General features: G+C 37.3%; 2 protein-coding genes across 4 annotated transcripts; both read right to left on the bottom strand.

The window, feature by feature from the left end:
• Positions 1 to 86: 86 nt before the first annotated feature.
• On the bottom strand, positions 87 to 6,598 carry LOC119981010 (CRM-domain containing factor CFM3, chloroplastic/mitochondrial-like). 3 transcript variants are annotated; one of them, XM_038823944.1, is made up of 11 exons: positions 5,678 to 6,598; positions 4,989 to 5,463; positions 4,563 to 4,693; positions 3,419 to 3,841; positions 3,020 to 3,176; positions 2,648 to 2,940; positions 2,497 to 2,556; positions 1,143 to 1,226; positions 922 to 981; positions 665 to 821; positions 178 to 395 (listed from the first exon to the last, which is right to left on the bottom strand). In XM_038823944.1, exons 1-10 carry the CDS (start codon positions 6,482 to 6,484, stop codon positions 726 to 728), a joined length of 2,586 nt encoding a protein of 861 aa, XP_038679872.1. In that variant the 5' UTR covers positions 6,485 to 6,598; the 3' UTR covers positions 178 to 395; positions 665 to 725. The 3 variants fall into 3 exon arrangements, with proteins under 3 accessions (XP_038679873.1, XP_038679872.1, XP_038679871.1); XM_038823943.1 differs by having other exon boundaries at positions 210 to 400; XM_038823945.1 differs by having other exon boundaries at positions 87 to 395; positions 665 to 981.
• Positions 6,599 to 7,350: 752 nt separating this feature from the next.
• On the bottom strand, positions 7,351 to 16,187 carry LOC119981111 (extended synaptotagmin-1-like). The gene is made up of 14 exons (XM_038824122.1): positions 15,664 to 16,187; positions 14,725 to 14,799; positions 14,487 to 14,594; positions 13,758 to 13,790; positions 13,096 to 13,185; positions 12,861 to 12,986; positions 11,240 to 11,383; positions 10,385 to 10,801; positions 9,844 to 9,978; positions 9,129 to 9,347; positions 8,717 to 8,986; positions 8,425 to 8,556; positions 7,943 to 8,245; positions 7,351 to 7,811 (listed from the first exon to the last, which is right to left on the bottom strand). Exons 1-14 carry the CDS (start codon positions 15,856 to 15,858, stop codon positions 7,584 to 7,586), a joined length of 2,475 nt encoding a protein of 824 aa, XP_038680050.1. The 5' UTR covers positions 15,859 to 16,187; the 3' UTR covers positions 7,351 to 7,583.
• Between the last annotated feature and the right edge of the window lie 1,742 nt (positions 16,188 to 17,929).

Here is a 17,929-nt window from a genome sequence, read left to right as displayed (position 1 = left end):
GCCACTTTATTATTGATGACATTCAGATAGATTGCTCAATAAGACAAGATGCAGATATTAAAAAAAAAAAAAGTAACATCTTTCCATAATGTTTCAATCATTCTGAGTCTCTTTACAAAGGAAGTGCTCGTTGCTTTCCTTAAAATCCACAAGGGCATAACTTGATATATGCAGTGTACTCTTCGCTCTTCAGACCAGGTCTAGTCGATACAAAGGGAGACAAAATTACATAAACAGGCAACACAAAATGGCCGATTTTGCATTATACAGGGTGTGGCCGCAACATTACAAACTGATGGGGATGTCTGAAAATCCAATGCAATTATTTTCACTTGATTGGAAACCAGAAAATGATGGAGAGCTCCATTCATCCATGTACTTGAAATACGATTATCCTGCACTGCATTAAACTCTGTCAAATAATCAAATATGCTTGAAGGAAGGACACAAAAAGACCACTATACAGAGGATTTTAAGGGAGGATTTTAAGGGAAGAAAAAGGCAGTATTACATTTCTCCCCAATTGCCATATAGGCCAATATAAGCTGGAGGAATTCGATAAAGAAACTCACTATGAAAACAACATATCTTAGAAACAATTGGAGGATTGAAAAATATTCAAAAACCCGTGAAAACACAGAAAATGTTCTAGGGAGGTGATTACCTTTGTTGGATATGAACATGACAACTGCCTTCCAGTCGAGCAAAAACTGCAATGAAAATCATTATCTGTTTCTGCTCGATACAAAATCACGGTGTTCCAAATTTGCAAATTCAATATCTTCATTAGTGTCCCAATGAAGGTCATCTTCATCATCATCGCCATCTTGATCTTCATTCCCCATCCATGGAGCGAAGTTCACGGTGTTCCAAATTTGCAAATTCAATATCTTCATCAGCGTCCCAATGAAGGTCATCTTCATCATCATCATCATCGCCATCTTGATCTTCATTCCCCATCCATGGAGCTTCAACTTCGCTCTGCATACCAATACCACAGTAATTGATCATTTTAATTGCAAAGAGAAAGCCAAACTTTCTACTACCAATGATAAAAGTGACCAACAAAATCCCACCTTAGATGCATTCACTACAATAAAAATGATATACTTTGGTAAATAGCATGCAATGGATAAACTTACATGGGCTGTATCAGATAGATCAGTCAACCGATGGTTATCCTCTGAGTTCATGTTATTTTCATCGTCCGAATCTCGAGAAGTTCCCTGAAATGATCGACAAGCCCATGGCAAAACTACTCAGAAAATATTTTTACTAGGGGAATATGATGATACTAACTATTATCCGTGGGCAGAAATTTAAATTGTAAATCAACCACCAGAGCAGTCGGTGTAAGAAAATTCAGAAGAAATCAATGTTCGTGGGTAATGGCAAAAGTTGGAAAGAAAAAAGGAGGAAAAAGAAAAGGAAACACCATCAATTTCTTCCACAGAAGTTTTAACCAAACCATTCACACTTGTCTGACATGAGAGAGCCTTAATAGCCAATTTCATCATCAATTTGTATAAGTAATGTAAATACAAATGCCAACTATGCTGTCACTGTACAGAAAGGCTAACAAATGTTGCTAACATCTATAAATCATGCAAATTAAATTAGAATTCAATATATGATATTCCCTAGTGAAAATATCAGATTAAAAATTATCCTCTGCTAGTGATTTACATGACTCTTATTATTCTGCTGGACCACACATTCAAACCCCAGATGTCCAACAGCCTAGCCCTCAACGGGGAATGTCTTCACCACATCAGCCATGGCTTTTTTTTTTTTTTTTTTAACTTCAGTACATAGCTAGCGCAGCAATAAATATGATCTCAGTTGTAGGTACATGCAATACAGTATCAAACAGGCAATCATTGAAGGCACGACATTTCAAGTTCCACCATTCACCCCACTTGTCCCTTATACAAATAACAAAACCTCTCACAAGCACTCCATTTCTTTCATCTCATCTCATCGTTCGTATCTTATATCCCTCCTTTCGTATTTACATCTCAAATCATCTGTCATATCTCATCTCTCATATATCATATCACTATATCTCATCCAACTTATGGTAAATGATCTCTTCTATTACCTAATATCTCATTGAAACTCATCTCATATCCCATCTCTCATCCCATCTCACATCTGCCATCCCGTATCATCTCATGAGCTGGTGGCTTGTAGCTACAATGGATTGGTGGGGGATGATTACAACAGGAAAATTGGGATGGACAAAACTTCAATTCTCATGTCTATACTATTTTCTCACTTCAATTACACATCATATAAACAATTCATATATACCAGTATAATTCAAAATTTCCAAGACAGCAGAGCGGAAAAAAGATCGAAAGAAAGAAAAGGCATGTGTAACTGGATGGGACCCTACAAAGAACAACCTTACAACCTTCAGAATGGGAAAAACATATGCATTGATGAGTAAAATTCTTTAAATAACTGAAGGAAACAGGGAAAACTACTACTTACTATCTCTTTTTTTGTCTGCTCTATTGTTTTCTCCAAATCCAATATATGCTGACTCAAAGCCTGCAATATACATGTAAGAGAAGGTGTTTCTAAAAAGGAGTATGCTAAAATCACTTCAATATGACAGCAAAATAATTAAATAATGTAAAACCTCATGTTGTTGCATGGCCACTGAACGTTTTAATGCCTTTGCCTTCGTTAGAAGGTTTCTTGGCCTTATACTAATAGGCCGCCGATAATTCTTCCCACGATAATAAATAATAGCATATCCTTTGGGGACTCTTTCTATTGTCACTAGTATCCCTCCACTCTCGTATTCCAACAACCTTGCTGTATCCTCTACAAAGGCGAGGTTCTTCTGTCCTGTTATTAGCTTCACAAGCTCTCTATGCTTCCAGTGCAAATGCATATTCTCAATGACACCATCAAAAACACCACGAATTCCTGTTACATTGTAAGAGAAAAATCAGCAGCTTTTCAGTACTAGATTCAAAATTTTCTCAATTAATGGAAGTCTACTTACCAAGAGGCAAGTACGGACTCATTCTTAAACCAACCTTGCGAAACATAACCCGTTCCTCATCAGTGATTGTTTCTTGGTCATAGTCAGGACCAGCAGGAATCATAGAAGCTTCTATTTTAGCTAATAGCCTCACTGCTCTAAGCTTTTTGGCTTGGGCCTGTTCCAGCATTGAGCCATTCAGTTTAATTACACAAAAAACATATGGAATGAATAACCATCCACTAGAAAAGGTAAAAAAAAACAAGAATAGGCACAAATTTTGCAACAATGATAAATCGGGATGGAAACTACAACAATCCATTCAGCATTTTGAAAAACACAGTTCCTTATGTTTTGGTAGCAGTATTAGTAAAAAACTTCCACCTATCCAATTATCAGCATGGCAAAAATCACACTTACGACTGCCAATTTATGTTCAATTCGTTTCACAATTCCAGCAGTCTTAGCTTTAGAAGCTTCTTCAAACATCTTCTCACGTTCTTCAACAGATACATCTCTTCCCCATCGCGTCTGAGCCTCATAAAACTCAGCCAAAGTACCTGCAGGAGCGTTTCCTACATTTTCATGAGTAGAAGCAGTTTCAAATCCTCTATTTTGCTCTTCTTCCTCAACATCATGAATCTGTTTTGTCGACGCCTCTCTTGCAACTGGAGCAGCTGCCTCCACTCTCCTCCGCACTTTTTCCTCAACATCCTGAATCTGTTTAGTCAATTGCTCTCTTTCTGACAAAACAGCTGCGACATTCGTTGGGAGGAAATCCTTTCCACGGTGCATGACAATGAAATACTTGTTTCTAAGTAGTAAAATACCTCCAGTTAAGTTCTGTAAAACAGATGAAACTTGTTACCACTGGTCCACTACATTGTTTTGTTAGTTTGCATGAATAATACATTCTTCTAGTTTCCCTTGGTTCCAAGGAATCTAGAAGAAGTATTTTGAAAAGCATCCAGAAAGAAAAAGTTCACATTCCCACACAAACTGAATGGAAGCAACATTGTAGTCATTAGTACACATGATTAGAACACTCTTTCTCCTTTCCTTGTGTGTTTCTGAAAGAGGGAACTCGGGGGATAAATTCAAATATGAACAAAAGAAGAAACAAGAGTCACAGTCCGAGCAAACTGCATTTAATATTCATGTACGCCTTCAAACTCTCATTTTCAAGTTTTTAATAACAAGACGAGTCTTAGGCTCTTTAGCTTGTTTTCACAACCACAATGTGCTTCGTATAATCCACAATGTAGAATAAAGCATGCTATGGCTTTACATTCTGTAATCTTAAGAAAAAATAAAAATAGCGAGTAAGGCAAGAAACTAACTATAGTTCCATTTAATTGTGGGCAGTTACATTGCCAGTGATTACTCTCTTTTGAAAACGAATTTTTCTTAACTATAAAGTAAGGTGTTCTTCTTAGGCTTCATTAGTGACATGACTTCTGGCTTACATCTTATTGTTACATTTTATCCCTAGCTGATCGAGCAACTAATAACCCACCACGAAAAAATGTAGTAATGCCTCAATGTGACAAAACGGAGAACAAACCTTCAGTTCCTCAGCCATTATTTTATTATTTGTATTCTGGATACCACGTTTCACTGCTATCTTTACAATAGAACTTTTCTCCCAAAGCTTAAGTATAGCAGCGGCCAGTCCCTGGTGGTTTCTATTTCTCCCTACAGAAGACAACAGCAACAATTAATGTCAAATTCTGGACGGAAAGGAACAACAGAATCTTCAACAAGGAATCCCCTTTAGACATTTTATTTGATAAACGGTTTGAGTGCCTTAAGTTTTGGAGTACGTCTTTTTCAGGAAATTTTTTGATCATATTAACATTTCTTCCTTGTAGTTGGTGTGGGTTGCACCCCCATGGTGCTTGAATAAAATGTTTCCATTCAAAAAATAAAACAATTAATGTAAAAAATATACAATGTAAAGTAAAGGAAGCACATGAAAGAGGAACAATACCGAGGGCAAAGTGACAAGGAAGTGATTTAGCAAGTTTCCGAAAATTAGTCATCTCTGCGTTTGTCAGCTGTGATCTCATTCCAGCAGGCACAAGCCTCAAAGGTGTCTTGTAACCAGGAACATTTTGTGGAAGTAAATCAGCATCAATCGGAATTGCTCCAGTACCCCACCAGTCATTGAAACGAGGACCTAAACTATCAAGTAAACTATTATACTCAGCTTCCTCTTCAGTCACGATCTTAACCCTATCTGCATTATCCGCAACTGGCTCAGTCTTTTCAGGAGTCGAAGTTTCCTCATCCTCATATGCCCTCTTTGCGCAACCAATTGAAGAAACATCTGGCACAAAGAGCATATCTTCTTCTTTATTAGCCTCTCGAGGCTTGGATTTTGAGTATGGCCCTTCATAATTACTGCCACGGTAAACCATCATCACACTTCCAGACTTCCATATAACCAAGCCTCCTGTTCGACGCTGAGCGTTACTATAATTAGTTAATTAACCCTCCAAATTCTAGACAAAACATTCATTCTTCCCTTTTTAAAATCATGTTTTACAACAAAGCTAAGAAACTTGATTCAAATAACTGAATTTACTTAGAAATCAAAATTTAAAACAATAGAGCAACAACAGGTTTCACCATTAAACATTGCAATATTGAAAAAGAAAAATAAAATTCAGAATCTACCTCAACAAGTTCATGGGCGAGTTTCATGTTGATAGCGAGAACCTCATGGAATTTAAGCCTCACGACCTCCTCCTTCCTCCACTTATCGTGAATTTTCTGCAAAATGTGTTGTGCTAGCCCGGCTTTGGGGATATTGATCCTTTCCCTGATGAACATCCCCACCCGCCTCAGCCGCCTCAGCTCCTCATCCTCGAGAGTAAGTTCCGCCAAAGTCGGCGCCTTCACTGCCCTCCGCCTCACACCGCTGCATCGCTCCTCCTCCCTTACAGTTTCCCTGTCACTCTCTTTTCTCTCCCACGGCAAGAACCCCAACTCCTCATCCCTCTTCTTCTCTTCCAGGAAAAAATCCGGCCGGACCCAGTCCCGCCTCAACAAATCTCCCAATTGCTCTTCACCAGTAAAATCTCCACCGGCACCCTCCAATCCCCCTTTCCCTTCATCTCCTTCTTCGTCGTCTGATCCTAGCCCTAGGTTTCGCAACCGGAACACTATTCTCTCGATCGCATTTTGGCTCTTGCTGTTCTTCTCCGCAGTACTTGCGGCTGCAGCAGTGGAGGGCTTTCTGTCGTGGCATTTGAATTCGGTTCGACATCCCGTTGCTAGCCAGGGAGCGGAGGCCGAGCGAGAATTACGGTGAGGATTTTTGTTGGTCGTAAGAGAGCAAATGCAAATGAGTTTAGGCTTCTGGAGGAAGTGGTGAAAATACGGTTTTCGGGTGGTGGTGGTGGTGGTGGTGGAGGAGGAAAAGAGTGAGAATGAGTAGTGACGTAGCGGAAATTCTGATAATCTGGCGGCGGCGAAGGACATTTTCTTGATCTCCTGGTTCAGCTTCTACAAGTTAAAGCTTTGCAGTCTCTTTTCCTCATCGTTTGAGGGATAACTGATAAGAGAGGTTTTTGAAGCTGGTAGTTTTCGGTTGAAACGGAAATGGTGGATAAGATCCTCTCTGAAACCAAGATATTTGTAGATGGGCTTTCAGTCACCTATTATATGGGCCTGGCCCAATAATTTTGGACAGGTTTTGAAGTGCAGATTTTGGGCCTGAAATTTAATTTCTATTACGAATTTCAAGAATTTTGGATTCTAATTTGAGTTTTCTTTAACCAATAACTGCACAATATAAGTTTGCCCTTTGAACATTAAACATTAAATATGTACTTAAACACGGATCTTCAGACCCCCACGTACATAAATTTCTCACCTAAAGATAAGATAAGTTATGACAAAGCCCAACGTGTAACGGTAAAGATATATTTAGATTTTCAATTATGGCTTGTGTTTTAGTAAAACTGGAATTTTTCAGTTTGAGAAAAATAAAAATCAAATCAAACCATTTTACGACTAAAACCGGACCAAACCATGGGGGGATTGGTTCGGTTTCGATTTTTCAGGTTGAAACCTAAAACATACAAATTATTTTACTTTACAAAACATCATTAATAAAAAATATAATGCATTATTTTATTTTATAAAATATATATATATATATATATATATAATTTTTTTTGTCAAAAATTAATTATTTCGATTTTCGATTTTCAATTTCAAACTGAATTTCATTTTTAAAACCAAACCGAAACCAAAATTATAAACCCGAAACCAAAACAAAAACCGAAATACCAAACCTAAATAAAATTTTCAGGTTGGTTTAATGTTCTCATGTCAACACTTTGTTTCACAAAAGAAGACCTCTAATGTCTCATTTCTTTCTCTTTTCTATATGCTTTATATAAATTAAGCATCTATGTACAATTATACAAAATGAAGCCAAAAAGGACTCGATTCAAAGCACTCTGTGTGGTGGGGAAACCCTATATATATAATTGGTGTAAATTGTAAGACTATATATAGGTATGAGACAAAAATATATCCAGTGAAAGTTTGTGGGGTTGTTGGAGAAATGGTTTCACTCTCCTATAGATCTTCTGCTGTGTGAAGGTGGTGAGGAGGAGCTGAAGATTTCTTGACCAACCTGCTTTATTTTGTTAAGCAGGAGTGTTTCTTCTGTCTCAATCTGCAGCATGTATTCTTCTTGAGTATCCTGCAAGCTTTCCAGCTCGCTTAGAGTCGTTGAGAGTGCTTCGAGATTGCCTTCATCAATTAGAGATTGAACTTTGGCCATCATTTGTTTCATCTGATCAAACTCGCACAGAAAAAAACACGTCTTAAATGTCAGTCGTAATTTTTTCATCTAAGGCAACAGTTTGAAGTGAAAGAAAATGTACAATGTGAAATTTCTCATGATACTTGAAACAGAATGAGTACCTGGCTAGAAATCTGGTGTGCTTTAGTTGAGGATGATTCGGAATCTAAACTGGTCTTCTTCTGTAGATCAGGCACTTTTCTAGTAATTTGAATGCGGATTTCTCCCCTCTTCACTCCTTGGAGGGGTATCCACTTGTCTGCCATCTGATTTGGAGGCAATCTCCGATATTCTACGGCACAATCACCTATACTAGACGTAGGTAGTAGGGAATTGTGGTCTTTCACATGCAAGACCAATGGGCTTCCATCATCCGTGAACTCTAAAGTCTGATGCCATTGCGGATTCAATGTTTTGTACATTACCTGAAAGGAACCACAACCCATTAGTCATCTAAAGTAGTGTAACTCCAACAGCAAGAAACACTGACAATTTACGAGTATTCGAAACAAAACACATGTTCAGGTTAACTTGTAAACAAATCTGTCCACCGAGACTGTCTTCCTGTAACATATTCCCATAAGCGTAAATTTATTCCACAAACCTTTGTTCTTTTCTTGAAGTTTCCATATTGTACTCTGACATATGGATCACTTGTCCCTCTGAGATCAGCTGCAATAAGGTCCCTTGCTTCAACAAGTACAAGTTCAATCCAACCTTTTCCCGAACCCGCACCCTGGAAGTTTTTTAAGGAAGAAAATTAGATAAACAGCACAGTAGCTGGAATTTTTGAAATTGGCTGCCTTATGTTGGAACAATTATATATTTTCGGTGGATCAATAAAGAAGTCCTCTTATCATCGAGAATACTCTATGATTCATGACGTAAAAGCATACCCTTGATTCGTTGTCATCAACTCGAACTGCTTCTATTTGAAGCCTTAGTTCTCCTGAATTGACTTTTTCAAGGGGGACCCATACGTCCCTGACTGTCCCGTCTGCCAACCCTTCCAAATTAACTCGAGCACTACCAATATGTTCGTCTCCAAACAGGTCTTCAGTGTAGCATTTTATCTTAAGATATTCACCACCTCCAATCTCATCAAATTCGAACTTTTGGTTCCAGATAGGATTAGGAGTATGTGCAGTTCTTGTTTTCATGAAAGCCTGACAAGAGCAGTACAGTCGGTGTTTAGCATAATTAGTTTGGATAAGTGCAAATAGGTTTCATGTAAAACGAGCAATCAAACAGCTGCAAAACTTTCATCTTTAAATCAGTTTGCTATATTTGAAGAAAGGAAACGATTACCTTTCCATACTGCAATTTAGTATATGTGCCACACTTTCCAGATTTGTCCTTCACAAGAAATTCCTTTCCTTCCACAACGCTTACGTTAATTTTCCTTCCAGTTCTTGTAAGAAAATTTGATGACCCATATAGTGAAAGTGGAGAGGCAGCATGAAATTTTCCCAAACTATGTGAACCGTCTGCAAATTGCCATTCTTTTAACACAAGCCTAACAGTTAACTGCAAAACACACATATCAAACAGAGGAATAATCAGATATTAACTTATACTGCTAATTGAATTGGACAACTGTACTTTTCAGTGATCTATCTGAATATACTTCCACCAGATGGATATATTTCTTTCCAAACACACCAAACTAATAATAACAGCAACAAATTTTGAAAAAAAAATTCTACATCCCACTCCCCCTGCACTTACAGCCGGTCACAAGCCCGGATAAACGAGGAGGGCTGCGATAGGTCGACAGCCAGTGTAAGACTTTCCCAATCCTATGTACATTAGCCAACATCAAACTTTTGGGATAAGGGTTTGGATGATGATGATGGCGACTTCAGCCAATTCCAACTTGAGAAAACAAAGCAGTATATTGGTTGTGTATACATGAAAAAGAACTAACTCTACAATTATGGGGAAAAGAAAAAAGTTAAGGCAATAATACTTTTCAGAACACATTTCTATTGCTGAATAACTGACAATATCATGAAAATTGTACCTCTCCTGCACTGACACCCTCAAATGGAACAACCATCTCAACTTCCTTTCCACAAAATTCAACGCTCTTGGCTATCACACCAGACTGGGGTCCTATGGCCCAAAATATAGTAGAATCATCTGCAACATACTTCACCTGCCCAAGTTTTAAAACAATTTCACTCTTCCAACACTTAAAAAGAAAATTAAACAAAAGGTACACAACATACATTCTGAAAGTGGAATAGGGTTTATCAAATGATCTTTATGCATGAGTAGGTGAAGTAATACAAAATGCTCTCTTGCCTGAAAAGAGCAAAAGATGGCTTTTTACCGAAATTTTTGAAAAGGAAAGGAACTATGCTAGTAAGAAATATATGGTAAAATGTTATAAGATTGTGGCACAATATATTAGCCATGCATCTATAATAAAACAACATTGCACACAACATATACACATCGGAATATATATACTTCCGTGTTAGGAACCACCTCCCCTCACACATTAAATAGTCGTGACCTATGACAATAATACTAGAAATACTTAATATGTACAGCAGTACCTTGATTTCACAGCTTGCTAGATAGTCATACTTCACGCTGCCAGGGTTACACTCATAAAGGTGGAATCGCAGAGTTCCTGATTCTTCATGTAAAATCATATTAAATGTCGAATCCCACTTAGGATCAGAGCCTTTCTTCACAGCGGTTCTCCTTGTTAATTCTTCAAGTTCAACCTCCACAAATGTCCGCAGGTCTTTATCACTATTGTGCTCTTCCAAACTACCATTCAGAGAAAAGCTATGCTTTCGTGATGGACTTCCTTTTAAGTTACTTCTAAAGAGATTACCCGCTGAAATTACAGTCACATATATAATTCCACCAACAGCTTTTTTCCTCAAATCAACAGCTGGTAAAGAGTAACAACGGCGGCGAGGTTCAACCAATGTCTTAACTAAGGTGTCAGTGAAAAGCTTAACCTGCATTAAGAATTAGAAACGTATATTACCAGTACATGAAATTGCCTCATGACACTCAATATATGGTTGAAAAATAACGAAGAAAGAATTTAAGAAAAGGTTCATGAAAAAGATGAAATAACTTGAGAAGATAGGCCCATTAGTATTCGAAAGCAATGCATATGATGATAATTAGGCTGCACGATGACTGAACAATTCAAGTTTACTTCGCCAAACATAGTAAAAAAAGTCATTTTTGTTGCTGTACCGATTTCTTGTGTTCCAGAAGCTTTAAAAGTGGAAAGTTATACTACGTGCGGCAGAGTAGCTTAACAAACCATCCAAAGACGGCCAGACATAGCAAATACTATTGAGAAAAGAAAAAAAAACAAACAAAAGCAAAAAAAATTACATTTAACTTTCTATTAGTGACAAAATATGATGAGTTAAGAAGCACACCAGCCATGATGAAACTCCTGGAAGCTCTGTGGCAGGTAGTGATTGGCTTCCACCACTTCCAAAGGCAACTCCTATTCTAACTTCAGGAGTTGATATGAAAGAGTACAAAATTGATTTTCCATCGAGAATCGGCACAAAGAGAAGCTGTAAAATTGTAAATTAGCGATTATAAATAGAAAAACTGAAATGTGATCCATGTGATTTGCCGCAAGTAGAGAAATTAAAACAGTGAGAAGGAATGAGAAAACTAGACACGCACGAGATATACATGGTTCATATAACAGGTAATAGACCTACATCTACCGGAAGAGAGAATGAGATACACACTACATTTGCTTAGAGCAGTCTCTGTAGTTTATATGTAGTCAAACATAATAAATTGCACTTGTAAGCAGTATTCTAAACAGATATGCAGAACAAATGAGGTGAGCAATGACATGGCAATCAACCTTTGCTAGAATTCAAGGGCAAGAGCGGGCCATCCCCCCCCCCCCCCCCCAAAAAAAAAAAGATTTGGGAAATTTTTAGTGTAATATACTTATATCAGGAATTCTCCTATGTGGGCCAACTTTGTGGACCAAAATCCAATGGTTGTAATAAAGCACAACATAAGTGGGGATCACACATTTATTATGGGACCCACCACATCTATGGTTGAAAAACAAGTCCACAAAGTTGGTCCACACTTTTGGTCCACATAGGAGAATTTTTGATACTTATATATACACACACACACACACACACACACATATACACACACACATATACATATATATGTATGTATGTATGTATGTATGTATGTATTTATGTATGTAAATATTATAGTGCAACTATTAGAATATGCCTTGAGTCCAATAATGCGTGAGCCCAAAAACAAGAGAGCCCAATCCATCTCATAAAAAATTTAATTCATTTAAGCCCAAAAGTATTTCAGTCCAATTCTCCATCAATGAAATAATCAATTTCTCCTTATTTGGCTTCCTCTCCCCCCTATATGGCCACACCATACTATATAATAAATGTAATTTAATAACTAAATAGATATTCTTATTTATGGTCACTTTCAGTAAATTTCCCTAAAAAAAATTTGTGGCCCACTGGCCCCGAACCCCCATCATTATTTGGCACCCCCCTCCCCCCCCAAATAAGATTCTGGCTCTGACCAACTGTAGCATGCTCGCCAGTTGAATATTGCTTGAGAAGCAACACTCTGATATTTTCTGGACTCTATAATCAAGTGAAATCACAAAATTTGACGTGGTGCTATTTGGAGTAAAACCATGATATACTCAACACAGAGCACATCATCAAACGAAGAAACCTTCCTATTTTTGTCAAAGCAAAAGCAAAAATGTGGTAATTTTGGAATGGATCTACAACTATGCATGTGATAAAGGCTCGGATGATGATGATGATGATCTATAGCTAAGCATGTGGGCAACCCTATAATACACTTTTCCCAGTTTAGAATTTGATTGATCGCCACTGATCGAGAAGGAAAAGGACCAAGATTGATTTCCAGAGACTCATTCTATAAACTAAACAATAGAATCAAATGCAATTAATGAAGTCTATTAAGGCACACCAGCTGAAAACACAGAAAGAGAGCAATTTTACATACATCACCCTTGATATGGAGGCTATTTATGACAATCCGTGCAGTTCCCCTCAATGGCTTGGCCAACTTCGCATGCAACAAAATGCTCATGTCACAGGTGTCCCAGTCAAACCCCAAGCGCATAAATTTCTATCAAAATGAAGAAGATATGAGTAGAGAAATCCCTGTATTTCACTAATTGAACTACATAAATTTCTAACAAATTACCAATTTGTATCAGGTTACCCATTAACCATACCTGATCACCTGAAGTTGACCAGCGAGCACCTTGAAGACCCAAACTAGGAGGGGACGAACCCAGTGAAAACTCCATTAATTTGATTTGTTCCTGCATTAAGTAGATATTTTCTTCAGTAAACAAGTTAGAGAAAAAGGTCCATTTTGTATGTAAAAAAACTTGCGTCAGACTAATTTCTCTGAGTGTCTTGAGTCAATTATTCAATAAATAGAAAGGGCAGATTGTCTATTTTTAATGGAAGAAGGTGGGAATATGGAGAAGCTTGACAACTATGCTATGTAATACTCAAACACTGAACAAGGTGAAGGAAAACTCTATGAAACAACTCTGCTACATATTATGCTGAGCACTCTAGTATTTGGAAAATCAAAGTGATCTTAATTACCAACTAAATTTCAAGAAGTAAATAGAAGATGCAAGTTAAAAATTGAAAAGGTTGAAAGGGTAACTTGAAAAGTTATGAAACTGAAATATCTAACATAGACTTCCTATCACGACTCCAGACAGAGTAGTGCTTTAATTGAAGTTGTAGGAGGAAAAAAAGTAAACATTGCAAAAGATAAAGAAGAATGCAGGGTTAAGCATGCACAGTTCTAATAGCATCCATCAAAAGATTGTAACTAATGTCAAAGAAACTTAGGCACAGAAAAAAAGAAACTTACTATAAGCCGTGGCTTTCGGTGCTTCAATTGCTTCTGCATGCAAAAGAGTTTGATTAATTAACTAAATCATAAGTACACAGTGGTCAGTGGGTTTCTACTAACGACAACCAAAACAGATAGCTTCTGCCAAACCCATGTATGGGGAGGGCAAATGTACACAGCACCCTTCCAGCTTTACAAAGAGGATATTGGTTATGACTCATGGTGCCAAGGTTAAAATAGAGCAACCTTGGCACTGTGGTCAACCAGGCAAACAGGACTCTAAGAACCCGCGGGTATAGAGAGACAAATTGATAGGCAAATAGACATTAAGCAAAAGAATTGGATCATCATCACCATCCGAGATTTTATCCCAAAAATACATGAGTCTATAAGAAAACAAAGGGAATCCACTCGTTTCCGCCGTTCATTTTGATCTAGAATCAGATTTTTCATCAACTCCTATCGAATCCATATCCTTTTTTACCACTTCAAGCCATGTCTTTATAGGTCTTCCTCTTCGCTTCCTACACAAATTCTCTCGATTCTCCCCACCACCAAACCGCTATCTCTACGTTGTACATGCCCATACCATCTTAAACAGTTTTCTCGCAACTTATCTTCAATTGGTGTTACTCCTACCTTACATATAATAATCACCTTTCTAAACAATTAAGCAAAAGAATTGGATGCGCTACCAAATTTGGACTGCCTAACACAAACGTAATTATGATGAACAAGTATTCACACCTCAACAATTGAAGAAAACCTTAACGAAAGTTTTGGGTTCATGTAGCTTTGCCAGACTTCCATTAACAATTTGTTCAGCCACTCACAATGCTCCAAAGGTGTAATTGGCTGCATAAACATGCCAAAAGGTCTCAATACTATTATCAAAAACAATTATATTTATACTCACCGATGTGTTTAATATGACACGTTCTCTTATTGATGACAGCAATAAGAGAACGGGAAAATATATACTCACCGATGTGTTTAATATGACACGTTTCCACTTTTTATTTAAGTCCTCCATCAATATTTGGCTTTGATGACTCTGATACTGCGGAAATTTAAGCAGCAATATTTGGCAATGAGGTACCACCATGAATAATGGTACACAGAGGTCATAAGAAGAAACAAAGAAACATAGTAGATTTCCAAATCAACAAAGAAAATAAATGAAAAGAATTTCAGTAAATTATTCTGTTCAATTCTGTTATGAAGACATGACTACTAACAATTTCAAAATTAATAAAAGGAAATAAAGGAAATGCCTATCAATAAGTAGAATCACATGAAACTAAACCATATGGGATTGGGGGGCTTCAATTACACCCAAAATTATGTTAAATCATGGTCTAAATTCTAAAATGTATTATTGAGTATTTTGGGTACTCATAATGTTACGATATAGTAGATTTCGAGTCAGTTGCATCTTTTATTACAAAGAGATAATAGATGAATTTGAATGGCATATTTCACTTGTGTGTGATGACAGAATTCATGATTATACATAAATCTTCAATAGTACTTATTTATTACGGTTTTATGCAAGGATAACCTTAGTAATTGCCAATGCAACATGTTTCTATCATCCATATGCCATTTTCGAAGGAAAATATGATGATTTAACATGGTTTTGAGGAGGAATTGCAGTCAAATCCATCCATTAGGAATCACAGTCGCCCCATCCCAAAACATAGAGGGGGAATTGGGGAAAAAGCAGGAAATTTGTATATCACACCATCTTTTCAACTAAAACCCAGAACTTATTCAGTTCAAACAATGAAGAATTCATTTGATATCTTGTATTTCTGCCCTCAACATCATTACTGCACATAGTCAACCAATACAGATCACCCTAAACATGAAAACTCATGGAAAATAAAATTGAAAAAGAAGACGGTAATCACAGAGAACTTACCTGGATAGTTGCCCAAACAGCAACGACAAGAGGAACCCAATTGGAGAGAGAGAAAACCCATCTCTCAATAACCCAACAACCCAAAATCAAAGAAATCAATAAAGGAAGCATTGGTTTTTCCACCCATAAATGGTTCAAGAACTCCACTGCCTCTTCTACACTCATACCAGCTCTCCTCTTTCTCCTACTCGACATCTTTCAAGGTAACTAGAATAAACCAACCTCTCCGGCTTCAGCTAATCAATTCACTGTCAGCTAAAATTAAAAAATAATAACAATAAAAAATCTGCTTCTCATAACACATTCATGGAAAAGGAAAGTATTCGGAGCTTCCAAAGAAAGCAAACTAATTGATCTTCATTCCCTCAAGAAGGAACTCAAACGACTAACGATAAAGAAACGATGAGGGAATTCGGATAGTCAATTTGGGTTTCCATATTTTTGGTAGAAAGAAAAGAGACGCCGTCGAAGAGTTTCAGACCCATGAATTCGTTTCGAGTGTTTTGACCGTTTTTGCAAATTATTTCAATTTCATTTATAATCTTTTTTTTTTTAAAAAAAGAGTTCAGATTTTTTAAGGTCGATGTAAGGACAAAGGTCACCATTACTGGCCGTCGGATTTGAAAATATATCCGCATTGACGGTCTGATGGTCGGGTTGGGACCACTTCAAAATCATGGCAACTACCATGATCGTTGATGTGTTCGACGTGGACTTGACGTGATCAATGACGCACCGTTGACTTCAACAAAAACGAGTAGAGACGAAATCGGACGGCCCAAAATATATTTGATAAGTGCGTATTTGTAATTTTATATGCACCTTCTCTAGAAGGGGGTGACCGAGGAACGCTCCACAATGGTGGCTAGTACCACTCCAAATTCCACACTACATCTGTTTGAAGTCTGCCCACACTCCAATGCCGCATAGTGCTAAATAATAATGGTAATAATCCCAAATCTCGGGCCGAGTTGGCCGAACAAATCAACAGAACCATTGTCGTTGTGCTTGTGCATATGCAAACACACACCCCTCAATGTTACTGAACATTCAGACTCACGGGTAAAAGTCACTTTCAGTCACGGACCGATAGCTCATGTTACAACTTAATCATTGAAAAATCAAATATTACAAAATGATCCATGATTTTGCAGAGTCGTTTGACGGTAAGTTTTTGTAGAGTCTTGATCAATCAACGCAATGACCTGACATTTGGACCGAATGGAAAACGTTAAATATGCTAATATGGTAGTGCGGTTATCCAATGTGTCTCGTTCCCGTTAAATATGTTGAGATGGCTTGGGGCAATAAATATACAAACAAGTGCATATAGCATCTTAATTAAAGATCATCATATTGAAATCAAAACTTTATAATAAGGGTAGAACGATATTTTGCATCTTAAAAAGTCATTCTCCCTTGTGGAGAGTAGTCATTCTCACGGTTTTGATGAGCTTGACTATTCTCCACAAATGAGAATAGAGGGTGAAATAAGTCAACCAAACAAGAAAATATGTTACTCTAACCATCTAAATGTCAACCAAACGCCCCATTATATATAACTTGTTTTTCTTGGAGGAGAATATCTCGTGAACATTTCCAAAAACATCAATATAATAACCACGTAGTCGAGGGGAACATAGGCCAGCAACGTAGTTGTGGTCAGAAGAATCATCGCATATTTTACGTTTGCCAGCTAAATTCTAAGCCCTAAATCCATATTTGATGGAGAATGCACACCAATCCCACGTGAAAAAAAAAATATGAGTGAAAGTAGTTTTATAACCAAGTTGGATGGATCCAACTCACAAACCATAGCTTTTGAGTAAATGGGCCACCTATCCACTCATGTTGAAAGCCCATATTTAGGCCCATGTAATGTGAACTTATCTTCTTTTTTTTGGCCGATGATCAGGGAATTTGAATCCTTGAGAAGTTTAGATGGCAGCGAAAAATGAGATTCATATTACCATCTTACCAAACAAAGTCTAGGTACGATGTGGCCCACATATTTTCCTATATATGGAGGCGTACGAGTTTGTCCAAACATAAATTATTTTCTTGCTTACGTAGCATAGCAATTGGACAAGAAAAGCATAAATTATTGTCGGTGAAACACACCACGTGCTCAACAGCTGACATATTGTCTTACTTTATTCAGTCTATTGTCATAAATTATGGACCGTGCATTCTTTTTACATCTATCAGTATAACGTTTCTTGAAAAGAGACAACAAACTCAAAAAAAGACAAAATGGAAAGTGTCA

Source organism: Tripterygium wilfordii, chromosome 16, assembly GCF_013401445.1.
Source record: "Tripterygium wilfordii isolate XIE 37 chromosome 16, ASM1340144v1, whole genome shotgun sequence".
In the NCBI taxonomy this organism is placed as follows: Eukaryota; Viridiplantae; Streptophyta; class Magnoliopsida; order Celastrales; family Celastraceae; genus Tripterygium; species Tripterygium wilfordii.
The sequence above is the reverse complement of the archived record's forward strand: the minus strand, read 5'-3'. Positions and strand labels throughout refer to the sequence as shown.

Bases quoted from the DNA above. Each gene is read 5' to 3' on its own strand.
- LOC119981010 (XM_038823944.1), bottom strand. From the start codon at position 6,484: ATGTCCTTCGCCGCCGCCAGATTATCAGAATTTCCGCTACGTCACTAC. The intron at 4,694-4,988 runs GTATTGTTCCTC...TGTCTTCTGTAG, and splicing joins TCCTTGTCACTTTGCCCTCG to GGAGAAATAGAAACCACCAG. The intron at 2,941-3,019 runs GTAAGTAGACTT...ACAATGTAACAG, and splicing joins GAGTCCGTACTTGCCTCTTG to GAATTCGTGGTGTTTTTGAT.
- LOC119981111 (XM_038824122.1), bottom strand. From the start codon at position 15,858: ATGTCGAGTAGGAGAAAGAGGAGAGCTGGTATGAGTGTAGAAGAGGCA. The intron at 13,186-13,757 runs GTAAGTTTCTTT...TACTTAATGCAG, and splicing joins ACCGAAAGCCACGGCTTATA to GAACAAATCAAATTAATGGA. The intron at 12,987-13,095 runs GTATGGTTAATG...TCATTTTGATAG, and splicing joins GGTCAACTTCAGGTGATCAG to AAATTTATGCGCTTGGGGTT.